The sequence below is a fragment of the Misgurnus anguillicaudatus genome, chromosome 23 (genome assembly GCF_027580225.2).
Source record: "Misgurnus anguillicaudatus chromosome 23, ASM2758022v2, whole genome shotgun sequence".
In the NCBI taxonomy this organism is placed as follows: domain Eukaryota; kingdom Metazoa; phylum Chordata; class Actinopteri; order Cypriniformes; family Cobitidae; genus Misgurnus; species Misgurnus anguillicaudatus.
In genome coordinates, this window is record NC_073359.2 from 17,059,157 (window position 1) to 17,086,958 (window position 27,802).

The 27,802-nt window shown below is 38.3% G+C and overlaps 1 protein-coding gene across 4 annotated transcripts; it reads left to right on the forward strand.

Annotated features, from left to right (window-relative positions):
- The first annotated feature begins 1,704 nt into the window (after nucleotides 1-1,704).
- On the forward strand, nucleotides 1,705-27,540 carry ankrd24 (ankyrin repeat domain 24). 4 transcript variants are annotated; one of them, XM_055216577.2, is made up of 22 exons: nucleotides 1,705-2,278; nucleotides 2,890-3,020; nucleotides 3,860-3,948; nucleotides 4,324-4,388; nucleotides 4,712-4,769; nucleotides 4,868-4,938; nucleotides 7,584-7,690; nucleotides 8,551-8,729; nucleotides 9,212-9,234; nucleotides 9,427-9,510; nucleotides 9,599-9,724; nucleotides 10,154-10,273; nucleotides 13,063-13,213; nucleotides 15,746-15,909; nucleotides 17,086-17,252; nucleotides 17,494-18,215; nucleotides 18,288-18,601; nucleotides 20,925-21,158; nucleotides 23,783-23,950; nucleotides 25,056-25,214; nucleotides 27,012-27,077; nucleotides 27,171-27,540. In XM_055216577.2, exons 1-22 carry the CDS (start codon nucleotides 2,216-2,218, stop codon nucleotides 27,240-27,242), a joined length of 3,333 nt encoding a protein of 1,110 aa, XP_055072552.2. In that variant the 5' UTR covers nucleotides 1,705-2,215; the 3' UTR covers nucleotides 27,243-27,540. The 4 variants fall into 4 exon arrangements, with proteins under 4 accessions (XP_055072552.2, XP_055072550.2, XP_055072551.2 ...); XM_055216575.2 differs by having other exon boundaries at nucleotides 1,706-2,278; nucleotides 23,774-23,950; XM_055216576.2 differs by having other exon boundaries at nucleotides 1,706-2,278; nucleotides 9,430-9,510; nucleotides 23,774-23,950.
- The last annotated feature ends 262 nt before the right edge of the window (nucleotides 27,541-27,802 follow it).

The following is a 27,802-nucleotide window of genomic DNA, read 5'->3' on the forward strand; positions in this document are numbered from 1 at the left end:
TTTCTCTGAAATATAAATCATGTGTTGGTTATGTAATGAAAAAATATATATTTTATTACAATTTAAATTAATTTTAGAACAAGAAATATTTTATCGCATACCGAATAGCGCTTGATTTAGCATGCTTTCGCATTTTTCTTCAGTATCGCACAGCCCTATTTCTTAAATCATTAATATTTATCAGACACTTTATTAAAAGTAACTTACATTGCATATATACACTCACCTAAAGGATTATTAGGAACACCGTACTAATACTGTGTTTGACCCCCTTTCGCCTTCAGAACTGCCTTAGTTCTACGTGGCATTGATTCAACAAGGTGCTGAAAGCATTCTTTAGAAATGTTGGCCCATATTGATAGGATAGCATCTTGCAGTTGATGGAGATTTGTGGAATGCACCAACAGGGCATGAAGCTCACGTTCCACCACATCCCAAAGATGCTCTATTGTGTTGAGATCTGGTGACTGTGGGGGCCATTTTAGTACAGTGAACTCATTGTCATGTTCAAGAAACCAATGTAAAATGATTTGAGCTTTGTGACATGGTGCATTATCCTGCTGGAAGTAGCCATCAGAGGATGGGTACATGATGGTCATAAAGGGATGGACATGGTCAGAAACAATGCTCAGGTAGGCCGTGGCATTTAAACGATGCCCAATTGGCACTATTACTAGTTTACCTTTTCTGCACGCTAATCAAAGACAGTAAAAGATGCTAACAGGAAGTCATTGGCAGAGTGAAAGGCTAATGGCGGCCCGCCTATTTCACCAAGGAAACTTGTCTATACACTGTAAAAAGTAAAATTTGGATCAACTTAAAAACTACTTCAATTAGCAACCTCTTAAAGAAGTTTTTTTACTTATATTTTCTCAATTTGAGTAAAAATGTAAGGTGAAAAAATTACACCTAAAATATTTAAACATTTTCAACCACTTTTGAAACATTTTCACTTAATTGAGAAAGGTTAAGTTGAATTTTTTTTTAATTTTTATGTGTTACCAATTTTTTAAGTTGATCCAACTTTAACTTTTTACATTCTACAGTCCACAGTATAAGAATTACATCTTAATAGACTCAAACCATGATCTTGGTGTTGCTAGCCCCATGATCTACCAACTGAGCTAAAGTAAATAATGTCATGCAATCCCATTTTATTGGGTGAAACCCAAACACGTGTATGTTTGCCTCCAGTCGAGGTGCTGTGTATCGGATTTGAGGTTATGTTGGGATGAACAGATAGATGACCCACCATAGGGGAGAGAAAGTGGGTTGGTTGTTTTCATCTCATCTTTCATTGAAACCTCATGTGTGGGTCAGATGTCCAGTGATACTATCTGCTAATGGTGGGGGTCTGATGAAGTGATGGATCTGTCAGATAAAGTTTACAAAGTCTGAATGTGTGTAAAAACAGATATTTTTTATTCTAGAAAGCATTTTATTGGATATAAATGTGGACACGCCCCTAAATAAAAGGCGAGTCATCCATATTTTAATCTGTTTTTCAGAATGGGATCAATTTTAAATAGCTTATTGATATTGGCTTTAAGGTGGATTGTTATCATACAACATTTATGCAGTATCATAAGCAGATTTTAATACAGAATGAGTTGGTCCTCAAGACCACAAACCCCTGGGAGGGGTTGCAGTACCCAAACAATTTTAAACAGTCTTACTGCTGACTCTGCAGTTTCCCATTGTGCTTGTCTCTCATGCTAATACAGTAGCTTTTGGCATCGAAGAGCAATCGTCTGAGATGTGACACATAGGGAACATGTTAAACGATTAAATAAATGGATATGGTCAGACTCTGAAGAAAGAGGCAAGGCGATGGAGTTTAATGAAAAGGACACTGGATTCGGGAGGTTTGTGTGTGTATATATGTGCCAGCCGGAGACTGCAGTGTGTTGTACTGTTTATCACTGCAGAAAGCAGAACAGGACCGGAAAACAAGAGCTGCTCTCAGGAAAGCTGCGTTTACAGGACAGATTTCTGCATTCAGCTTTATAATGACAGTGACGTTTACGTATCAGCATTGGCCATCCAAAAATTAACCTTGTCCTGGTTTGACCTTGATCTTAAATTGCATGATAGCTTATAAAGGAGGGAACAGTTTTTAGAGCAGTTTGAAGTCTTTTTTGGCTGTTGTCGGGACATCTGGTAATGTGGTTGGCTGACGGAGGGTAGCAGAGGTTTTGTATGTTCTCTGAGCTCTATGGATTCTCATGTCGTCTTCAGTCCAATGAAACACTTCTGCATGTGTTATGGCTTTATTCCGGTATGTGCAGGTTTGTTACCGTCAGTCACACATAGTTAAAAAGACATTTAATTGCATTGTTTTTGATTGGTAAAAATAAAAATATATTAAAGGGGACATTTCACAAGACCTTTTTAAGATATCAAATAAATCTTTGGTGTCCCCAGCGTACGTATGTGAAGTTCTAGCTCAAAATATCATATAGATAATTTATTATAGCATGTTAAAATAACTAAATAGCAGTGCCGTGGTTGGATAGTGCAGATTAAGTGGCGGTATTATCTCCTTCTGACATCACAAGGGGAGCCCAATTTCAGTGACTTATTTTGTCACATGCTTGCAGAGAATGGTTTAGAAAAACTGAGTTACTGAGTTGATCTTTTTCACATTTTCTAGGTTGATAAAAGCACTGGGGACCCAATTATGGCACTTAAACATGAAAAAGTCGGATTTTCATGGCATGTCCCCTTTAAATTATGCACATTTTATGTTTTTTAACTAACTCTAAATTGCATATTAAATTTATCCAAAACAAGCTATACATTTTATCAGTATGTGTGTTCAACTTTGTCAAATTTTAAGGTGGTGTATATCACAACGTAATCTGTGTGTTTGATTTGCTGTATTTTTAGAGTCAAGACTGGACTAAAAGTGATGACAGATTGTTGCAGGCAGTGGAACAAAACGACTCAGAGAAAGTGGCAACGCTGCTCATCAAGAAAGGTCTCTGTCCCTCTAAACTAGACGTGGAGGGCAAGTCGGCGTGAGTAGACTTTTAGTTTTAACTTAGGTGTGAAATTTTCCTCTGACCTTGTTTAAAAAATTATGCATACATGATATGTGACCCTGGACCACAAAGCCAATCATAAGTCACATTGGTATATTTGTGGTAATACCCAACAATACATTGTATGGGTCAAAATGATTTTAATTTTATGCCAAAAATCATTAGGATATTAAAGGGACACTCCACTTTTTTTGAAAATATGCTAATTTTCCAGCTCCCCTACAGTTAAACATTTGATTTTTACCATTTTGGAATCCATTCAGCTGATCGATCAGCAAAGTCCTTGATTATTACGCCAGAATGAGAGTATAGTTCCTAGTCATATCTGCCTAGAAAATCGCAACTTTTAATTTTCCATCAGTCTTAGTACACGATGTAACTACAGAAGAGTCAAGTTTTAAACAGGAAAATATCGATGCTAATGGTCTAATCACATTGAATGGATTATGCTAAGCTATGCTAAAAGTGGTAGCGCCAGACCCGGAGATCAGCTGAATGGATTCCAAAAAGGTAAAAATCAAATGTTTAACTCGTGGAGCTAGAAAATGAGTATAAAATGAGTTTCCCTTTAAGTTAAGATCTTGTTCCATAAAGATATTTTGTAAATTTCCTACTGTAACTTTATTTATCATTAGTAATATGTTATTTAGTAATAGGCGATTTTATCAATAGTTTGATTTATTTTGCACCCTCATATTCCAGATTTGCAAATAGTTGTATCTCTATCCCTATCCTAAAAACTAAATGTCAAAAAAATGGACCCTTAAGACTGGTTTTGTGGTCCAGTGTCACATATGACATTATCTGATTCACAGCTTCCATCTTTGCGCATCTCGAGGTCGACTCGATTGTCTAGAAGTGATATTGTCCCATGGGGTGGACATTAGTTTGACAGACGGCACAGGTACGTTTATAGTTTACTAATCACAATTTGAAACTATGTAGAAATCCCATATACTCTTATTTCTTAAGCTTCTTCAGAATCTGTCAGTAGTATTAGCATGTTGAAATTTGATTATATATTTTTCTGCACCCCTAAAACCCCTTTCACACAGCGTGTTGATCCTAGAAAATGGACAAAAAATGCCAAAGTGACTTCTGTGTGAATGCAAACATGTCCTGAAACTGATACTGAGATCGCTCCCGTAATGGAGACATCCCTGTGTGTAAAAACGTGTTTAAGATTGGTAATCCTAGAATTGTTGGGGGTCTCTGTGCAGTCGTAAATCTGGGATTTACACATATAATTTTTGGTTATATGTATTTTTACCCTTTGTAGGGTTCAATGCTCTTCATCTTGCTGCTAAGAATGGACAGGTGGATTGTTTAAAGAGGCTTCTTCAGGTAACAGTAATAAACTTTTAGTCAATGAAATGCTCATTTCTAATACTCTATTAGTATGAGGAAAATTGTGTTGGGGAGATTATATGTACGCTTTACAGACATTCAATGTATGGCTTTTTAAATGTTTATTTACCTTTCTGCATTTAGCAGATGCTTCAGAGCAGCTTATGCTATATACAGTATGCATTTCGTCAGTTTGTACTTGTTTGATTTGATTTTTTCGACAAAAAGTGAAATAAACACATTTGTCAAGGATAACACTATAAACTTCGTCCATCTAATGCAATGCTCTGCAACAAGCTGTGTTTTCTGTAACCCTGTAGGAGAGAACACCTGTCGACTCCACAGACAGTTTTGGGAGAACCTCTTTACACCATGCTGGTAACTTGCTCCACAAACCACTTGCCACAGATTCTAAACAATTAATATTATTTTACATTTGTATGTATTTTTGTATTTATTTATTTGTGTTTGGGCAGCTGTAAGTGGTTGCTTGTCCTGCAGTGAGATTCTGTGGGACTTCAAGGCCAACCTTGATGCTCAAGATGGTGTAAGTTAGTTTAAGCACAATACAATGTGTAGTTTGCATTTACATACGCTCACCTAAAGGATTATTAGGAACACCTGTTCAATTTCTCATTAATGCAAGTATCTAATCAACCAATCACATGGCAGTTGCTTTAATGCATTTAGGGGTGTGGTCCTGGTCAAGACAATCTCCTGAACTCCAAACTGAATGTCAGAATGGGAAAGAAAGGGGATTTAAGCAATTTTGAGCGTGGCATGGTTGTTGGTGCCAGATGGGCCGGTCTGAGTATTTCACAATCTGCTCAGTTACTGGGATTTTCATGCACAACCATTTCTAGGGTTTACAAAGAATGGTTTGTCCTGTGGGCGAAAATGCCTTGTTGATGCTGGAGGTCAGAGGAGAATGGGCCGACTGATTCAAGCTGATAGAAGAGCAACTTTGACTGAAATAACCACTCGTTACAACCGAGGTATGCAGCAAAGCATTTGTGAAGCCACAACACGTACAACCTTGAGGTGGATGGACAACAACCGGGTACCACTCATCTTCACTACAAATAGGAAAAAGAGGCTACAATTTGCACAAGCTCACCAAAATTGGACAGTTGAAGACTGGAATGTTGCCTGGTCTGATGAGTCTTGATTTCTGTTGAGACATTCAGATGGAAGAGTCAGAATTTGGCGTAAACAGAATGAGAACATGGATCCATCATGCCTTGTTACCACTGGTGTTGGTGTTGGTGTAATGGTGTTGGGGATGTTTTCTTGGCACACTTTAGGCCCCTTAGTGCCAGTTGGGCATTGTTTAAATGCCACGGCCTACCTGAGCATTGTTTCTGACCATGTCCATCCCTTTATGACCACCATGTACCCATCCTCTGATGGCTACTTCCAGCAGGATAATGCACCATGTCACAAAGCTCGAATCATTTCAAATTGGTTTCTTGAACATGACAATGAGTTTACTGTACTAAAATGCCCCCCACAGTCACCAGATCTCAACCCAATAGAGCATCTTTGGGATGTGGTGGAACGGGAGCTTCGTGCCCTGGATGAGCATCCCACAAATCTCCATCAACTGCAAGATGCTATCCTATCAATATGGGTCAACATTTCTAAAGAATGCTTTCAGCACCTTGTTGAATCAATGCCGCGTAGAATTAAGGCAGTTTTGAAGGCGAAAGAGGGTCAAACACAGTATTAGTATGATGTTCCTAATAATCCTTTAGGTGAGTGTATATGCAAAGTTTGTGTGTTCATTGGCATTCAACCCAAGACCTTGCTGGGTCATTCTATGAAAATGTTTTTTTGAACAGACAACTTTTTAAAAATGGAATTCTTTTTTATACCAAAACTTATAGTCAGATAATAGTTAACCTCTTAACATTATAAATCAACTTAAATGACAGCTTAATGTATTTTTATATATTTTTACTACATTACATAAAAAATTGTGCTACATTACATTAACAAAGCTTGTGCTGCTTTTTTTGTCACTGATGTTACCTATATTTTAGATGACAATTCAGGCTTCCCAGAATGTATTTTGACTATTTTATTTGCATACATAATCAAAGACAGAAAAAGTTAATGTATTGAAAATGTCTTGATTAGTAAAAATTTACTTTAAACAGGCATGCATAAAGTTGACCTTTTTCTATTTCTACCATTGTGTTTTTGTTGTAACATTAGAAATAATTGAGGTTGAGTGATCAAAATTAAATGATGATATCCTTAAAATGCTTACTTATGAAAGCAGCAACAGTAACACCAGTGACGATAACACCAGTGACAAATCTGCAGACACAATGGCATATCTAAGATTGCGGCCACAGCTCAAACCACACTTCTTAAATTGTAAATGAATCACTTAATCATGCAATTTGAAAAATTATATAAAAAAAATTCCTTTACTATAAACTGTAGAACACCAGTGACACATCTTAAGTCCTCGCATCAAATTATCAAATTGTTTATCAAATTGCTAAAAGATGAGGAGAGAGTGCACACTCACTATGTGCTTTTCAAAACAGCCATGCCTACAATAAATATTTGACCCAGAAAGAAGTTGGCAAGGATGTTGATTTTTTTCAAAGTGGTGTTTTTTTATAAATTGTAACACCAGTGACATGAAATTGGGGGACAGGTATTCCCTGTAAATTATTTATAATATTTAGTTGATATTTTAGTTTTTTAAGTAGTCCACTAAATAAATGTACTACTTCCCTTTGTATTATGACATTTAATGAAGGAGAATAATATATTTTTTAACTCAAAATATGTCACTAAACCATGACTCTTGACCCGAGGGACAAGCCAATTTCATGGTACTGACCGTGTTCTACAATATATATATATATAAAATGGTTTGCAATATAACTGTCTTACATATGTTTTATTAATAATAAAACACTTCAATTAAAACAAAAAACATATATTTTGTGTCAATATCTGACAATTTTAAGTGTTTTTCCTGGTGGTTGGGGCCGGGACAGGAAAGCCACCTTTTTCATAGAATGACCCTGCTGATGTTGGTAGAGGTTAAGTTAACAGATCTTGTTGATTATTTGTGACCCTTGCTGTGAAAACCCAGAATAAAGGATTTTTCTGTGATTTACTGTTATCTACATACATTCTGTGAAAATATAACCTTTATTTTTCTCTTAGGATGGGTCAACACCCTTAATCTTAGCGGCCCAGATGAGCAGAGTGGAGTTGTGTGCTTTCCTTTTGGACAGAGGAGCCAATCCTAATATACAAGACAACCATGGCAGGTGAATATGCTTTTATCAGCTGATATAGTGCATGTACAGATGGCCTAAAACAAACTACAAATGGAGATAAAAATGCACAACTTACTATAGCTTTGATTTGGTTAGTTAGCACAAAAACGTTTATTCTGCAAACAATTAGTTGCGATTAATCGTTTTGCAGCCCTATTTAAATGTGCACGTTTTTTACACTTGTTGACTCCGTGTAAACTACAAAAATGTGAATCTGTGGTTAAGATGATATCATATGCATGTGTTATTTCAGTCTACTCATGAATATCAGCTGACGTCACTCACATCTCAAACTTGTTTTCCACCATTTTGAGTACCTGAAGTGGTCGCAAAAGAACTAGAAGCTATGTCTTCAATATGTTGTGAGCATCAAAATCGCTATTTTTACAACACTAAAGAAGTATCACCTGTGTCTCTACATGTGAACTCGAGCATTGAGAACATTGTTTGTGTACACAGAGTTTACTAAAAAGAAAGGTTTTGAACAACTGACTTGGTTGTTTTGGTGTCCGCTCGCCGCCATCTTGCCAGTCAAGAGGTATCGATCTCCGAATGCGACGTAAGGAGGGAGGAGAGTAAAGATAAATAGCTCCTGAAGCATAGTTTCATATAAATGCACGGATAATTTGTTGTTTTGTCGCAAGTGAAAAACAATATTGACCTTCTAGTTGAAAAAGGAGCCTCATTCATTAATTCGCATTCAGAGATCGATTCTTTATGTCTGGCAAATTAAAAGAAATCTTCTCTACAGATGTTTAACCAAGTTGACGGTTTGTTGTTGTGTAAACGTAGCCTAAATAATAACCTGTAACATATCATTTGAAAACTTTCTTTTGTATTGGGTGAGGTAGATCAGCTCTAATGTTGGCCTGTGAGAGTGACAGCATGGAGACTGTAGAGGTGTTACTGAAGGGAGGAGCTAACCCACAACTAACCGACGCCCTGGGGCACAACTCCGCCCACTACAGCATTTCTGCCGGCAACCAAAACATAACCCAGCTGCTGCAGAATGGAGGAGGCAGTGCCACAGGTAACCAAACAGTACAAACACCCATATAGTCCTCCTCACCTTTAAATCCTTTCGAAGAATGGGGCCATCTGGAGCCGGGTTGGTTCCCTTGCCATGTTCCTCTGAAGTTTGGCCCCCAGGTCCATTTGGATCCCCTCGTAACCTGAGAACAGAGACTGAAAAGCAGATGTTACGCTGGCTCGACGGATCAAAACACAAATGAGTTTGCTAACTCGAGTTACAAAGCTACTTCAGACTGATGGGAAGCATATGTTGGACTGCGCTGTAAATTAATATCAATGCTAATAAAGGGGTCCTTGTGGTCGTACCACCTGACAGTGATCTGCTTTTATGTTGCATCTTTTAAACTAAAGTAGTGCATGTGGTGGATTGTAAAGATTATATATAGTTGGCTTGCGTGTGATTTTGATGTGATGTTGTGTTGTTTGTTGGGTCTCATCACACTGCTGTCTGTTTCTAATTTCTATCCTATGCATTCGCAGCTGCTGATGGTTTAAACGAAGAGGTAATTGTTACCGATAGGTTCTCAAAAGATTCAAGCTCTCCCAAAACTTTACAAATAACCTCAAATAACCCACAAGGACAGTCAAGGGTGCATTATGTTGCCAACTAAGAGTACTAATAATTTTGGGCTGAACGATGCTGCTTGCTTTGCTTTCTAACCACCAACTAACCTGCTGAAACCCGACCACCCCAGCAGATTCCTTCAGCCCCTCCCCCAGCTGGCGGGAGCACACCCCGCAAGAGGAGAGCCCCGCCTCCTCCAAAATCTCCTGCTCAGGTACATTATGGGATTTAAGGATCCCATAGTTATAGTCCCACTTACATATGCATGGCCTTTTGGAAAAGCTTATTGTGCATTTCTGCAGGGCACACCCCCTTCCCCTAAAACCTCAGGCACACCTTCTTCCCCTGCTCACCCCCAACCTGAGCCACAGAGTCCTTCCCCGCCTTCTCCCGCCCCCCGGACTCAGCTGACCTCATCTGAAAATGTTGTGAGTGCTAATTTGCTAATATTATGCATTCACATACAGTAATCATTAAAGGGACAGTTAACCAAAAATATAAATTTTGTTTACTCTTTCTTATGTTTTATGGAAATTGACTGAAATTTTTAAAAAACGCCATCCACTGTCACATTATGTAAATTTAAATATTCATAAACATATTTGTGCACAACAAAATTCTGTACGACCAAGTACAACTAAGTAAGGGCTAACAGAATTTTCATTTTTGTGAACTAACCCTTTAATGGTTTGCATTTTATATCTTTTTGTTTGGGCACATTTAGGAACAAAATATTTATAAAGTATACAAAATACTTTTAGATTAAAAAAACATTTTCTGTTAGAGTAAGCAATTATGTCTTATCCTTATCATGTAAAAACAATGTATGATTATGATATATAAACTATGTCCGTAAGGTGGAAGATGAAGAGGTATTTGAAGAGATTCGTAAGCTCAGATCGGAGAGAGGTCGTCTGCTGCAGAAAATCAAGATTCTGGAACAACAGCAAAACAGCGCCACTACTGCCCTGGAAGAGGTACTACACTTTCTTACATAACAAGCTTTAATAAAACAACTTATAAAAAATATTAATAAAACTACTTTTGTAGTATTCTGTTGTTTTGTAGTAATCATAATCACGATTATTTGGGTAAAAATTCATAAGCACGTTATTTATAGGTGTATTGTGTAACTTTTAGATGGATCTCTTGACCGAAATGCAATATAATCTAATATAATCTATAAGTGGTGTATAAAGACCTTACATAATGAACTGTATTGTCCGTTTTTATCTACATACAAGACGGGTCCTTTACTTGAAAGACCCTGTCATGTTTCTACAGTAGCCTTAATCAAACAAATGGTTTTACACAGTCCGTTTTGTCCATACGTTGTTAGATAAGAGCTGTTCAAACTTCAGAGTGGTAGGGTCCCCCAAAAACAATGAATTACATAACTATGTTTAAAAAAAACTAAAAACATTTACAAGCAATGTATCTCCCCTCACTATAATGGAAAAAAATGTTTTATATGCTTTATGTTTATGTAATAGGGAGAGAAAATCACATTTCAGAACAATTCGAATATTTTAATTATTTTAATATTTTGATTTAGCCTAGCCAAGTCCCCCTGCAGTACCGCTACGGCCCACTGTCTTACTGTGGGTTCACACCAGCCGTGTTTGAGGCGTCAAATTTGCGTCTACCGCGTCTAGTTTGTCCCTTGAATATTTTGAGTTTACTCGCTTCATTCGTGCGTGAAAGCCGCGCATGAAATTCGAGTCATCGTGACATTCACGTGGAAATTTGCATAATGGGAGGGGCTTCTGCGACTCTGCTCGCTTCCTGTAATCACGTCACTACAAGAGCAAGCTCCTTATTGGTTAATGCACCACGTTTTTCCACCAAAGTTCACATTTTTTAACTTGCACATTTCCCAGGGCAACGCTCAATTTGCGGCATTACGCGGAATCGCGTCTACTGAGTCACGCTAAACGCCTCATTCGTGCAGCGAGACCTCAGGACGCGTGTCAACGCGTCTTAACATTGACTTAACATTTAAATCACTTGTGTTTGGCGCCTCTACCACGGCTTGTCTGAACGCAGCATTAGACGACTACGGGCCCTATTTTAACGATCTGAAACGCAAGTGCGAAGCGCAAATCGCAAGTGACTTTGTGGGCGGATCTTGGGCGGTGTTGCTATTTTACCGGCGGGAGAAATAAGTCTTGCGCCAGGCGCAAATCAATAAGGGGTTGGTCTGAAGTAGGTTCATTATTCATAGGTGTGGTTTGGGCGTAACGTCAAATAAACCAATCAGAACGCTATCAAACATTCCCTTTAAACGCAAGTGCACAAGTTCAATGGCGGGTTGCTATTATAATGACGGATTTACCAGGAGCACGCCAGGAGCGGTTCACAGCAGAGGAGACCCACGTTCTTGTAAGAACAGTCAAAGACAGAGAAGTTGTTTTGTATGGGGATGGGAGAAACCCGCCCAAATCAGCGTAGGTTAAACAGGCGTGAGAGGAAATAGACACAATTGTCTCATCAGCTGGCTTCCCCATCGTTGCGCCAAGCGCTACAATGATGTCAGGAGACGGGGAATTCCAAGCTTGCCAGCATAAATCGGGCACGCCGTGTAACGGGAGGTGGATCTGTCTCTACACAGGACCTGACGCCAGCAGAGGACATCGCTGCGTCCACCCTCACCGCTGTAAGGGTTTGGGGGCTTTGAAATCGGAAACGCAAGCAAGGTCCAACCCCAAAGTGCACTTACAAATCAAGTTCATATACATTAAGGTTTCTTATGAAAACATTTTAATTATTATTTACATAAAATAAACGTAATACAGCCAAACAACAAACTTATGAAAATATTTTAATCGTTATTTGCATGAGATTTTTTTTAACGCAGACACACCATACATAAAAACTATAACCACAATGCTCACCACAATGGTTTCCCTTATCTCATGTGTTAATATTTTTTATTGTAACAATTAATGATTTGCAAAAATAACTGTTGCATCTGTGTAGATTAGATAAGCAATGCGCGTTGTGCACGCTATACATTATGGTCAAGCATGCGCCCTTAAAATAGCATAATGAACTACGCGCAACGCGCCACTGACTTTAGACTATTTTTTTTCTGGTTAGTAGCGCAATTGTTTTTTGAAACTGCAAAATAGCATCAGGGATGGTTTGCGCCAGAACACGCCTCCTTTTTAGTGCTGAACCGCCCAGGGAGCGCAAGTTCATTCCCTAGTTTGCCAACGTGCGTCTGTGGAGGGAAAAACCCGCTGTGCGCCGGTGCAAAATACGAAATGATACATGCGTCACTGACAAAGTCAATTGCGCTGGGTGCAAGATAGGGCCCTACATGTTTGCCTTGTGGCGGCCACTGGATGCGTTTTAAAATTGAGGGGTGAGCTGCTGGTTGCAGTATCACAATCTCACCTGTAGATGCCGCTAAAATGTACACACACCACCTTTAACGCAATTACTCAATTAAAACATACTTTTTTTCAAACCCTTTTTACCTTTTTTTAAATAAGTGTTGCAGTACGCTACACATGTCAAAGCAGTGGTGCATTCGAAGTGCCTTACAAACACATCTGTCCAGCAGCACGCAATTTATATTTTAATCGCACAATAATTGTTTTACTTCGATTATCTTATTTTTGTAATTGTTGGAGTCAAAAATTGAAATTGAAAAACGATTAATTGCACAGCCTTAACGTGATGCAACTTGGAAAACTACAGACTTGGACAGAAAATGCAGCTTTTTATTTCTATACCATTGTGTTTCTGTATTGTGTCTCAGCTCAGCTCTCTGAGGGTAAGACTGAGGGAAACCGAGGCAGAACGTGACCGACTACTGGCTGAGCTGGAGGATTTAAAAGCGGCTCGGTTGAGCGGAGCGACCGGCGACTCAGAGGATGGAGAGGACTTGGAGGACATGTTGGATTTCCCAGGTGAGCTGAACGTCTCCTACACTGAAAGAAACGAGGAACATTAGTTAAAATTATCAGCCAAATAAAGTGGTATTGTTGTAAGTACATGGGTGATTCTCACGAAACCATTGAAACACCACGGCACTAATGATTTTAGCTTTAAAATGTGTAATATAGTAACATTAAAAAGCATCAGAATTAACACAATACTGTGTTCTACCTTGCACAATGTGTGATTTCAACATAAGAATTTATAATTGGAAATTTTATCAAATTTTCTGCTGAAATTCTCATTACCGCAATGTGTCCGGCTGTTTTTGAACATGCGTTATGTTGTAATTTAATCAAATTAACACAAAAATATTAAGAAAAAAAATAAATGGATGTTTTGCTAGACTACTTTAGATGACAGAAAACATATTTACTGAATATTCATGTATAATAATAATGAAGAAAAATTAGGAAAATGATGTGTCCATGCCTGATGTTCTCATCCTCCGCAACACTTTTTGAGAACAGTTTAAGCACACATACAGAATTTTAATAAAGTTTGATTTTGAGTGACCAAGCACATGGACCAGTTACTTCAAGATGGCTACCAGGTAAGATCTTTTTTTACAGTTAATTTGAAATATTGTCTTTGATTATCATTACCGCAACAGATGCTTATTAAATGTTAATTTAATTAATAGAAGCATAATACTTTGATTTTAAATGCATGTGCAGAATCTCCAAATTATGTTCTTTCAGGTTTGTCATGTCATTTTGAAAATTTGTCAGTGTTGATGTTTTCTGACTGTTGCGGTAATGAGATTTTTTAGGACTAATTTTTAAAATTATGTTACAAAAAGTGTTAAATGATAAGTAAAAGTTTTTAAATTAATGTTCCCATTTACTCCAGACTTTGTTTTTCAATGTATGGTGGGAAAAAAGTAAATTTAAGCAATTTTTACATTTTCATGCTTGACATTTTTAAAACCAAGTTTTCGTGAGAATCACCCACATCCTTTTTAACTTGAGTTGTGTTTGTCTGGTAATGTGACTTCAACATGGAGACCACCATAAAGGGAGACAACCCTTAGGGGTGTACACACCAAAGTTTTTACGCCCTCGGCCGGTGTATGTTTTCAATTGTTTCCAATACCAGTGTTGCATTTTCAAAAAAGCCAGCAGCTAGCTTTTTTTTCACGGTGAGCGCCTAAAAGTATTCAACTTTGGGTGAAAAACTCAGCTTGTCAATGTCAGTTCTCACACGGCTGTCCAATCACAGTGGAGGAGGGGCAGGACAAATATCACAACAACAAACAGGCCCATTGTACAACGACTGATAAACAAAGCAGAAGTATTAGCAACCAAAGGCCCTCAGCTGAAGAAAGCTGGCAGTTGGCTGAAAAAAAGCTGTCAGTCGGTGTCCGCCTGGCATTTTCAGCTGTGTAAAAAGCTTTGGTTATATGTATGAAGAATATCAGTATGAAGAATAAAATAATGACTATATATTTAACTTATTTGTACATCATCTTAAACATTTGAAAATCATACTAATCATTTATGTGTAGAACACGTTCATTAGGGCAAGTGTACCTTTAAAGTATCCATGAAACCAAAATACATGATTTTTTGGCTTTTTAGTATAAATGTTAGCTTATCTGAAAAACAGCGTCCTTTAAAATAATGACAAAATTCATATTAAAGGGACACTCCACTTTTTTTAAATATGCTAATTTTCCAGCTCCCCTAGAGTTAAACACTTGATTTTTACAGTTTTGGAATCCACTTTTAGCATTACTTAACATAATCCATTGAATCTGATTAAACCATTAGCATCGCGCTCACAAAGAGTTTCGATATTTTTCCTATTTAAACCTTGACTCTTCTGTAATAATCCGATTATTGATTATTCCGGCGTAATAATCAAGGACTTTGCCGCTGTAACATGGCTGCAGCAGACGTAGTGATATTACGCACTGCCCGAAAATAGTCCCCTTGGTTACTTTCAATAGCAGGGGACTATTTTCAGGCACTGCGTTGCACCATGTTACGGCAGCAAAGTCCTTGATTATTTCGCCAGAGTGAGAGTATAGTTCCTAGCCATACTGGCCTAGAAAATCGCAACTTCTGTCAGTCTTAGTACACGATGTAACTACAGAAGAGTCAAATGGGAAAAATATTGAAACTCTTTGGTTATTTTTTGCACCAGACCTGGAGATCGGCTGAATGGATTCCAAAACGGTAAAACTCAGATGTTTAACTCCAGGGGAGCTGGAAAATGAGCATATTTTCAAAAAATGTGAAGTTTCCCTTTAAGAAGATATAAACATTCAAAGCTTACAGTCCAGCTAATGCAGATCATTGTTTTTATGACATCACTCTGCACTTGTGATGTAAACTAAATGCTATAGGCTGTTTTAAGAGGAGGAGCAGCCACTCAATATGCCTCGCTCCAACTTCCCGTTTGAATAGAAATTACATCAATGCATCAAACAAAGCTGCACATTTTAAGGCACTTCAGTGGGTCTTTAAGGTTTTTCTTTTCTCGTTTGTTTGTGATATCAGGAGCAGAGAAGTTGCTTTCGAGGCAGTCACGAGGCCTGAATGCTGATTCGTCAGATGAAAAAGAAGAGGGCGTATCCCAGGGGAATCCTGCCCCTGTAGAGCAGCTTCGCAGAAAAGTGGAGGAACTGACCTCGCAGAATGCCGAACTGGTTTTAAAAGTGCAGGTGCAGTCAAACACGTACACCGCAACACAGACAGACTGTTTAAGCAGGCCAGGCAAAGAATGCAGAGAAAAGCACTAAATCACAGCTGTAGATCCACACATACAGAATGTCTGTGTATGGATATCTGTATAGCAACTTCTTAAGGGCTGTTGCAATTAACCCTTCATTACGGCACATTCACACGGGGCGTCAGCGTTAACGCTTCCCATTCACTTTTAATGGGTGACGTCATGCGTTGCCGAACTGAATTGTGGATCCGTCGGCGCCGCGTCAGTGCCGTTGCTCGCGGCAGAAGTTGAACATATCTCAACTTTTCAAGCGGCAACGCGCGCGTCAGCCAATCAGATCGCCTTATGCAAATTACCTAGACAGAGCCAGCCAATTACGTTTATGGAAGAACGGAGCATGTGTAGCGGCCACTGTGATTGGCTGTTGGCCACGCTTCAGACAAGCCTTCCGTTAAGCGTTAACGCTTACGCCCCGTGTGAATGCGCCGTTAGTTTATGTCTCGCTCCCCCCTACTGTATAAGCCTACCATTGTGAACATGTTTAAGGCTCAACAACTGATTTTTGTTTCTTTTTAATTGCTTTAACAGCTTTAACAACTGCAAAACACTGCCCTAGTAATCACCCAAAGCGCACTAGCATTGCACAAGCGTGTTTTGCACTTTTTTTTTTTCAGGAAACAAATGTGCACTGGAAACAAATGCACTGCACTACACACTATACAGTTCAGCTCATGTTGCATAAAAGCTATGGCAGAAATGCCTATTTATAATGGGATATGTCATGGTCTAAAGATACAGAGCACTTATTTATAGTGCTGGAACACATCTGATATTAGATTAGCACAGATAGTGTATTCAACTGTAGTTGTAAAAATAGTACGGCATCTAGTATGATGAATGCACTCCCCCTAATACGAAAAATCCTGGCTAGTGTTCTGGCACGAAACTCGTATTTTCGAATGGAAATGATCTTCATGACAAACTATTTGCTGACGATTCACCACACATTAACTAGGTTTCTCATAAATGAATAGCTTTTGGAAGGTTCCACGGTAAGTGGGTTAAATAAACAGATCAAGGAGCACCAAAAGTACAAAACTCAGCCAGCAACCGTGCTTCTTATTGCAATATTTTACTAACATTTACATATTTATGTCGTGTCCTACAGATGCTAGAGATGTTTGAAAAGGATGACACGGATATGCAAAGCTCGGGTCCGGACTTTGTTCCCACAGCTCAGTACGAGTCTTTGAGAAGAGAGTTTGAAGAACTACAGGAGAAACTCTCTAAAGTCCAGACTGCTACTGAGGCATCGAGCATAGCAGAGGATCATGGGTAATGTAGTACAAATGTCCTTTTACACTTTAGACGCCTTCAAGACATCTATTTAGTCTTTATCTGGTGTCACTTTTCTCAAATGCATCACTATTAAGGCCCTTGTTGGAAGTTATAACCACATTTGGCAGATGTTTTTGTTTAATATAAGATTTAGACATTATGTGAATCCACGCTTTTGCCATCACTCATGCACATTTACATATTTAATAGTCGCCAAAATGCTTCATTTCTCTCTCAGATCTGATGAGAAGCCACATGAGACTGGAGAAGAGAAAGAGGAGGACCATCAAAAACAAAGGGCACTGGAGGAACAGCTGGCCCGAGCCCAGGCCGAGTTAGACGAGCTTAAGGAACAGATGCGACTAGGCGTCTACTCTGTGGAGGAGGCGGCGGCAAAGCCTGATGGAGGTTCTGAGACTTTTAGGGAAACTGAAAACGTAGAGACCCAACAGCTGAAAGCGAGGGTTCGGGAGTTGGAGGCGGAGCTAGCCGGCAAACAGACAGAGGGGGCGGGGCTTAGTAAAGGCGACAACGACACAATCCGACAGCTGAAGCAGAGGGTGGAGGAACTTGAGGCAACGTTGCAGGACAAGGAGAAAGGAGGAGAGAAAAAGGGAAAGGACGAGATAGTTGTGAATCTTAAAAAGCGAGTGAAAGAGCTTGAAGAAGCGCAAAGGAGGGTGGAAGGCAAGGGGGCGCCGGTGAACGGGTTGCAGGCAAGGGTGGAGGAACTTGAGCGAGAGTTGAAAGAGAGCGTCCCGCGTGGGCAGTTGGAGGAGGTCCGGGTCACTTTGGGCATTCAGCTTAACCAGCTAGCTCGAGAACGCGCCGAAGTGGCTACGCGGCTCAACCAGGCCTTGCTGGAGCTGGAGAGGCTCCGCCCCCCATCCCGCATGGATGGAGAGGACGATGAAGATGACGAGGAGCCATCTGAGAGCTCTGAGGTTTCCATTGCATGCGGTGAGTAGTACACCTGTTATGTAACCATAATGAAATAAACACAACCAACCAAAACACTCCATATGTTTCCAGGCGGGCGGACACTGGCGACCATAAAAGAAGAGCTGGAGGTTGCAAGGCAAGAGGCAGCACAAGCTCTGGACAGCCTGTGCGCTGAGAGAGAGAGCAGAGTTCAGGATGCATTACAGCTCAGGGATGCAATACCACTGGAAAAACACCAGGAGGCGCTGACTGCAGTAGCACAGCAGCTAGCTCAAACTGAGAAAGAGCTCCAGACAGAGAGGACCCTACGTGAGCATGCTCAAACCGAGCTGGCCAGATTGGAATCTGAGCTCCGGGTGGCGCAAAAGGACTCGGTAAACAGGGAAGAACATGAGAAAGTGAAGGTGAGATTGACTCTAAAGTGTAATTCAAGCTATACATTTTAAAAGCACGTGTGTTCCTTGTGATCGTTCCAATGAACTTTGAGTTGCTAATGTAATGTTTTTATTAATTATTTTACACTTTTAGTGTTTTTGAGAAAACCAGGAATAGACTTTCTTACTTTCAATATGAGCTAATTTGCCATACTTAAAGGGACACGCCACTTTTTTTTAAAAATATGCTCTTTTTCCAGGTCCCCTAGAGTTAAACATTTGATTTTACCGTTTTGGAATCCATTCAGCTGAGCTCTGGGTCTGGCACTACTACTTCTAGCATAGCTTGGCATAATGCATTGAATCTGATTGGACCATTGGCGTTGCGCTGGAAGATAACCAAAGAGTTTTGATATTTTTCCTATTTAAAACTTGACTCTTCTGTAGTTACATCGTGTACTAAGACCGACGGAAAATTAAAAGTTGCGATTTTCTAGGCCGATATGGCTAGGAACAGAGGTGGAAAGTAACGAATTACATTTACTCACGTTACTGTAATTGAGTAGTTTTTTTGTGTATTTTGACTTTTTTGAGTAGTTTTTAAAATATGTACTTTTACTTTTACTTAAGTATGTTTTATTTAAAGTATTGTACTTCGCTACATTTTAAATCATATCTGTTACTGAGTAAAAAAATATTTTAAAAAGCAAGGTGATAAAGACGCGCAACGGATGTAAATGGGCGGGGCCCAGGGAACGCGCAAAAAGAACCATGGAGACGGACAAGACAGGCGCGCGCTAATGCAGACCCGCCTCAGTTCAAATCTTATGAAAGAAACCACTGGTCATATTTAAGCGACCACTTTCCACTGACGCGAAGCAAGTGTTTCATTTCTATGAAAGGTAGGATTCATGCTCTTAAGTACGAAATTGCACGACGCGTTTTTTTTTATACCATGCGCATTATCTTCCGAGGTCTAGCAGCTTCGCGTCAAGTCAAACACAACTTCAAAACGTCCTCGAGAATGCGCAGGTCATTAGACATTGCAGAGAGAGAGAGAGCGCGAGAGAGAGAGAGAGAGAGAGAGAGAGAGAGAGAGAGAGAGAATAAAGGTCAGGTACCCAGGTCAGGGAAGTAAGAAGATAATAAACGTGTCAAATGTATATAGACATGGCACTCATCTCATTATATGCTCATTTAAACTATATATAGTTTAATAAAATAATGTATGTTACCAGCAATACATCAATTACAACCTGACTATAGTGATTGTATTTACAAGCTGCTGACCACCTTCAAAAGTGCATAACTCACATGTAAAAATCATTAAACAATTCCATAAATGTTTCTTACTTTAAAAAGCTTTTTATTTTATTAACTTTTTGTTATTGCAGTTTAATTGTAAAGATGTTCCTACAATTAAAAACAACTAGTTTGAGATTTATATTCCCTTGTCGTTTTTGAACTACACTGTAAAAAAATTCCGTAGAAATTGCAGCTGGGTTGCCGGTAACTTACCGTTGATTTAAATGTATGTTTTTTACTGGCAACATTTTGTTCAAAGTTAAATGAGCATTAAACAGTCTTTGTCTTTACAGAGTACAACTAAAAAAACAACATCAAGCAAAACATTCTGGGAAACAAAATCTGAAGCAAAAAAACAGAAAAAGGTTGATGATGATTTCTGGTTCCCATGAGGCTGTTATTGTATAGTTTTATTCTGTAAAGATAAAGACTTGTTAATATTTAAAATTCATTTTACTTTGAACAAACTCTTGCCAGTAAATAACATAAATTTAAATCTACGGTAAATTACCGGCAACCCAGCTGCAATAACATTGTAATTTCTACGGAATTTTTTTACAGTGTATACTAGAATCCTCCACCTCTTCCCGCTGTAAAAAAGTAACTTTTACTCTGAGTAAAGTTAAAATGACTTACTTTTTACTTTTACTTGAGTAAAATATTATTAAAGTAACTTTACTTTTACTTGAGTACAATATTTTATTACTTTTTCCACCTCTGGCTAGGAACTATACTCTCATTGTGGCGTAATAATCAGGGACTTTGCTGCCGTAACATGGCTGCAGCAGGCGTAGTGATATTACGCAGTGCCTGAAAATAGTCTCCTGCTATTGAAAGTAACCAACTAATCAGATTCAATGTATTATGCCAAGCCATGCCAAAAGTGGTACCGCCAGACCCGAAGATCAGCTGAATGGACTCCAAAACTGTAAAAATCAAATGCCCAACTCCAGGGGAGCTGGAAAATGAGCATATTTTCAAGAAAAGTGGAGTTTCCCTTTAATATATCATAGACATACTTTCTGAGCAGCATTCTTTTTCTCTACAGGCAGAATTGGAGCGCTCTCTAGAGGAGATTCGACAGAAAGCAGCAGCGGCACAGGAGTCTCTGAGCGATAAAGAGACAGAGATTAAAGAGTTGCGATCTCAGAAAGCTTTACAGCAGGGATTGGTGTCTAAAGAAGACCACGAGGCCCAGAGACTCTCTCTACAAGCCGAAATAAACACCCTGACAGCTCAGTTAGCTGATCTTACACGCAAGCATGAAAAGACTTCTAATGAGGTATATTGGTTTATTTGTGTGTGTGTGATTGTGTGTGTAGTGTTCACTTTTTGACAATACACTAATAGCTTCTTTCTCCTCTGATGCATGCATAATCTTTCATGTGAGTATTTCCTTCTTTAGATCGAAGCAGATGTGCATGTTGTGTGTTTAAGAATATTTTAAAGTCCCCCTGTGGTGAAAAAAAATCATAATTTTTTTTGTTTTTAAAATGCTTTATTTATTTATAAAATTTTGTCTCATTCCCGCCGTTTGAAATCGCCTTGGTTTCCTATGTCACAAACATGTAACCAATCATATCAACACAGTTGAATGAGTTGGTCTGTAGTATGAGCCATAGATATTATGTATGGATGCCGCATAGACTCAGCTCTGCTTCTGTGATGCTCTAAACTGTTAAAATCAGCGATATAAATATTTGCAGAAAATGCACAGTTAACGTATCCATTGTTTGTAACCGGACTTGGCAGTTATGTGTCTGCAACTGCCGAATGTAGCATCTATTTACATATATATCTATGATCCGAGGTGGTGCGAAAGAGTAGATGCGAGGAATAATTTGCATATTCATATCTATGATCTGGGCTGTATGATTAAAGAGCAACTATGGTCTGTTTCACGATTTTCCATTTCCTTTGGTCTGTAAGTGTGTATTAGTACATGTTAAAGGCGCTCTAACGAATCTGTGTGACATCACTTTTTGTTGATGTTTGAACTGTAGCTAACTCCTCCCCCTCCCTTCCGTGCTTTCATGAATGCGCCCAACCTCCACCCTCAAATCCTTCTTGTAGTTTATTGGCTGGAACACTTTGTTATGGTTTCTGTTTGTAGGTTTGGCCACTTTGTTTTTATTGCAGTTTGAGGAGTCTGGGCTGTCTACAAAGATCGCGTTGTTTTTATATATATATATATATATAATTCCTCCCGCATTGTTTTTGAGCGAATCTTTCAAACATGGTAAGGAGCGTCACATTTCGGGCTGATGTCAGAGTTATTCAGGCCAATCACATTGTACAGATTAGCTGGCCAATCAGAGACACGGCCCTTTTCAGATCGATGAGCTTTGTACAAATTCAGGGCGTTTGAGGAAAGCAGTATATCTGGAGCTACACAAATGTATGGTATATGGAAAATAATGTGTTTTTTAACCATAAACCACGCAAGCACACTGTATTATACCAAATACACAAAATAACGTTGATTTTAGCAATGAAATAGGTCCACTTTAAGTAGAGGAGGGGTCTAACTAGCATATTCATAGATTCACGTATACTAAATTAGGAGTTACATTTAAGCTGTTTTAGGGGCCAATCACACCAAAAGCGTTTATGGCAGTTGCAGGCACCTTTTTTGAATGATATTTTGAAGGGCAAGGAGTGTTGGCGCGCTGTTTATGCGCGCCGAGCGCCTTGTGATTTTTTTGCCACCACCCGCAGCACGCGCCTTTGAAGGAGCGATGAGAGCGGAGAAGTGCCAAACGTCATGTGCGTCTTTCCATTGTCCAATCCAATGAGTTGAGAGGCGGGCCTTACGTTTTTGTGAGGCAAGTTTACAGTTGCTTTGAAGAACTGGACTCCAAGGTCATAGCAAGCGCCCTCTTTTTAAAGTTTCTGCTAATATGACAGTTAACAGCAAAAGAGCGCTCACGCTTCAATATTTGATTGACAAGACAGCTGACTCGGTGGTTGCTTAGCAAAATAATAAGCCGCGTCTTGCGTTCCCAAGCGTTTAAAGCGCATTTGGTGTGATTAGCCCCTTAAAGCATAAAGAAATGACTGTCAGAGGAAAAACTTTTACATATGCTATTATGATGCTCCAATATGAGTTTTAACTGATAAAATTATTGCATACAGGGGGACTTTAATTTTCCCACATTGATGTCGTATGTAACTTTTAAAGGAATAGTTCACCTACAAATTAAAATTTCCACTATTTACTTGTGTATATCCAAACTTGTATCTGTGAAACACAAATGAAGCTGTGGTACAGATTAATGTCCCATACAGACCACCTGCGATTTTCTCGCCATGTGTCCGCCATCTCTTTCAATGAGGTCGTTAGGAGGCGTTCCTAAATCCTAAATAGTACCCTCCACTGCATTAATTGATCAGAGACGGATGACGTGGTCTCATTTGCTTCATTTGCGTCTGGAAGTCACCCATGATTTGCATAAAGTTAAACTTTTCTTAACTTTGTCACATCACTGGACATGCCAATTTCCTGTCACCATCTATCATTGTCACTCATGTCGCCAGAAGTCAAAATGAATGAGATCATGTTGCACTTCCAAGGCTAGTCGCCGGCGGTCTGAACGGGTCTTGAGCATTGTTAAAATGTTTAATTTTTACAAGTAGTTTTACATCAATGTAATATATTTTGGGTGAGCTATTCCTTTAAATGTGACCCAGTCTATGAAAAAAAATAAAAAGTATTTTTTTTCTGTGATTTACTTTTTTACATAAAATTATCCTACATAATGTACAGAACATTCAGTGAAATTTTAACCTTGATATCTTTAATATTGACTGAGTATAAGGTCAAATTGAAATCCACATGAAATCAAACTTTGATGCTCTTCAGCTCTCGTACATACTAAATGTTTATTTGTCTCTCAGGTGTTTCAGGTGCAACGTGATGCTTTGTTTAATAAGAGCGAGCGTCAGGTGGCTGAAGCTCAACTAGAGACAGTTAAAAAACAGCTTGCTGATCTGCAGGCTGAATCCACTCACATCCAACAACTGCACCAAGACATCCAGCACTCACAGGGGCTTGTCAAAGAGAAGGATCGCAAGGTGAGGATGGAAGATATTCCAGGTCAATCCTGGTCCTTGCGTACCACCTACCAGAAAGTTTTAGATGTCTTCTTATTTACAACACCTCATTGATTCATCGAATCAGCCTCCTTCCAGAATGTTTAACATATCTTCCTAACAAACTGATGAGATGAATCGTATGTTTTAAATAAATCTAAAACATGGGAGGGGGTAGGTGAGAGGACCAGGATAAGGAAACACTGGTTGTGTCCTAAATAGCCACCCTATACCCTTAAATAGTGCACTATTTGAGGGAACAGTCATTTTATGTTGTGTCTTAAATCGTAGTGGATATTATTGTGTGCATTAATTTAACCCCACAATGCACCGCCATAATGAGTGTGTACAAATAATGTTCACTCACAGCTAGCCGCTAGTCGTCCGCCAAAATAATTTTTGCATCTCAGCGGAAGATGGCACTGAAGTGTCCGAATTCACTCACTCATTTTCATTCTCTCCTACTAATATAGGGAATGATGAATAAAGGTGTACACTGCAAAAAAAAAAGATTTTTAAGAAAAAAAAATTGTTTTCAGTAAAAATATCTAAAATACTTAAATTAAGATGCTTTTTCTTGATGAGCAAAACAACCCAAGAATATAAGTCTAGTTTTTAGACCAAAAATATCAAATTTAAGTGATTTTGTGCATAAAACAAGCAAAAAAAAAAAAATGGTTTAAGCAAAAAAATCTTGAACATTTTTCTAAAAACACTAAATTCAGGAAAAATTCAAGAAAGATTTGGTTACCCCATTGGCAGATTTTTTTTGCTTGTTTTATGCACAAAATCATTTAAATTTGATATTTTCGGTCTAAAAACTGGACTTGTTTTCTTGGGTGGTTTTGCTCATCAGGAAAAAACATCTTAATTTAAGAATTTTTTTAATATTTTTGCTGAGAACAGGACAAAAATACTTTTTTCCCTTGTAAATAATTTTTTTGCAGTGTAGGGGGCTTTTCCACTGTTCTAGGTTCTACATAGGGTTCTATAATGGTTCTACCCTCTATGTAAAATGCAGAACTTGTGGAAATTGCACGATGGGAGATTTTTGGTTGTAGATTTGAATGATTTTTACTTTAAACAGATCACAGAGTTGTCGAAGGAGGTGTTTCGTCTTAAGGAGGCATTGGGGGCTCTGACACCCCCACTGGGTCGTGTGCCCTCACCGCCATCCACAGGAGGAATACCTGGACAACAGCTGGCACTGCAGAACCGTGTGACCGCACTTACACAACAACTCCAGGTGTTAATTTATAACAAAATATAATATGTTTCATACATACAGTATATACTTGTTACTGGAACTCAACTGGTAGAGCATTGCATTAGCAGCACTAACACTACAAAAAATTAATTTCTTAGTATTTTTGTTTTGTTTTCAGCAGAAATATGTAGAAGTTCTTGGATTGGGATGTATTTTTTTAATGAGAAAAATGACCTAGAAAAATAAGTCTAGGTTTGAAAAAATATATATAAACTTTAAGTAAATTAGTGCTTAAAACAGGCAAAAGAATCTGCCAATGGAATAGGAAAAATTATCTTGAAATATGTTTACTTTTTTCATAAACACTTAATTCAAGAGAAATGTTCTTATTCCATTGGCAGATTTTTTGCTAGTTTTAAGCACAAATTCGCTTACATTTTATATTTTTTGTCTAAAAACTAGACTTATTCTCCTAGGTCATATTGCTCATTAAGAAAATACATCTTGATTTGGGAATTTTTAGATATTTTTGCTGAAAACAAGACAAAAATACTAAGTAAGAAAGTCATTTTTTGCAGTAAAGGTCATGGGTTCGATTCCAGGAAACACACATGGGTGATTCTCATGAAATCCAGACTTAGAAGGTGACCAGCATCAGATTTTTTAAAAAAGCCCTTGAAGCCAATTTTTTTCACATATAAGATTAAGGTCTGAACTTACTATAACCATTATTTTAAGATGATTTAAAAAATATTTCCTATAGAATTATTTACATTTTTTAGATTATCATTATCAAATCATTACCGCAACATGATATTACATTAAATATATGCATTAAATAAAAGCTTCAGTGCATGTTATAATATAAACATTTACAGTAAAGAAACATGTGGTATTTGGTGATTATTGGTAAATGTAGAGACAATAATAAGGAATATAAATGTGTCCAAGAAACATTTTCTCATTCTCCGCAACAATTTTCAATCATTGCTTAAGCCCTCAAGGAACATTTTCAAAAAAAATTGTTGGAAGGGACATAATTGACTGTGACACTCAAGATGGTTACCAGGTAAGCAGTTTTTATTTTTTCTCTCCTGAACTAAAACGTTGTCTAGGTACTATGACAAACAAAATTTCAACTTTTATCTGGATAGAAAAAATAAGAACTGCTTACCTGGTAGCCATCTTGAGTGTCACAATCAGTTATGTCCCTGCCAACAATTTTTCTTTTTGAAAATGTTAGTTCATTGAGGGCTTAAACAATGATTGAAAATTGTTGCGGAGGATGAGAAAATCTGTCTTGTACACATTTATATTCCTGATTATTGTCTCTACATTTACCAATGATCACCAAATACCACATGTTTCTGTAAATGTTTATAGTATAACATGCACTGAAGCTTTTTATTTTTAAAATATTAATATTTCCATGTCAACGAACCCAAATCCAGTCATGGACACGTTGCGGTAATGAAACATGTCCCATTAAATGTGGAAAAAACTACTTAATTGGTTTGTATGATGTCATTTGAAATCATGTGCAAAATAGTACATGAAGAGATGTTTGTAACTGTATGCTTTTATTTTGATAGTCTTACTTAAAAATGTTTCATGACACCTCATAAGTTTAATTTCGCGAGAATCACCCACATACTAATAAAATGTACTTGTAATGTCACTTTGGATAAAAGCTTGTAAAATGTAAATATGTGAAATAGCCAATTGGGAGATTATTTTTAAAGTATTTTATAAGAAATCGTTTTCTGTGGGGTGAATGCGATCTTTCTTTATCTGTGTTTTTGTTCAAATAATGATGCCTTATTGCTTCTCTTTCAGGACTGTGAACGCAAACACAAAGCCGTAGTGTCCATATATCGCTCTCATCTATTATCTGCTGTACAGGTAACGCGCATCCCCAACTTACTTTACATTATCAACAAGAACATCGAAAGTGTCATATATCAAATAATATATACTCTTTGTATATCTCAACAGGGTCGGATGGATGAAGAAGTGCAGGCCCTTTTGCTTCAAATCCTTCGTATGACACAAAAAGGTCAAAACTAATAAAAACACTTTAACCGACAGCAATACACGCAAAGTTCAAGCGAGGTGACTTCTACGTAGAGTATCTGACACTTCAAGAGCGCTCTTGCACCCAATCGTATCGACACTGTGCACACCCAAGGCGAGGTATCCTACATGTCAAAGATTTGGATGTGAATGAGAACTGCCATGTTGGCAGATATAGTTTTGGAAAACAACAGAGATGAATATATTTCCTGTAACCGCGATTATTTGATTGATCCAGAGGGTGAACCTGAATTATTTTTTACCGCATTTCAATAAACACAGAAACAACAAACGCTGGTTTGTTCTTTTGCAACTCTGAACAAACGTCACTCGTGGTGGCGATGATGCATTCATCACAGGCTTTGTTGACATCTTACTGTATGTTAAATGTCACTTTGTGGTTAACAGAATGTTGCGAAAAATTTCCATGTTGCTAAAATGACAGCGTGCCACTATGGGCTGTCTGCTCCACTTTATATTGCTCAACGTAGTCTCGTACTACATGTTTTCACCACAAACAGTCACAATGAATGGACTGTGGAAATCACACAAAA

What these genes read in the sequence shown, in the direction of transcription:
- ankrd24 (XM_055216575.2), top strand. Translation starts at nt 2,216, where the DNA reads ATGGATTCTCATGTCGTCTTCAGTCCAATGAAACACTTCTGCATGTGT. An exon ending in ACCTTGATGCTCAAGATGGT is followed by an intron (nt 4,939 to 7,583) that starts GTAAGTTAGTTT and finishes TTTTTCTCTTAG; the next exon opens with GATGGGTCAACACCCTTAAT. An exon ending in AGCATAGCAGAGGATCATGG is followed by an intron (nt 17,253 to 17,493) that starts GTAATGTAGTAC and finishes TTTCTCTCTCAG; the next exon opens with ATCTGATGAGAAGCCACATG.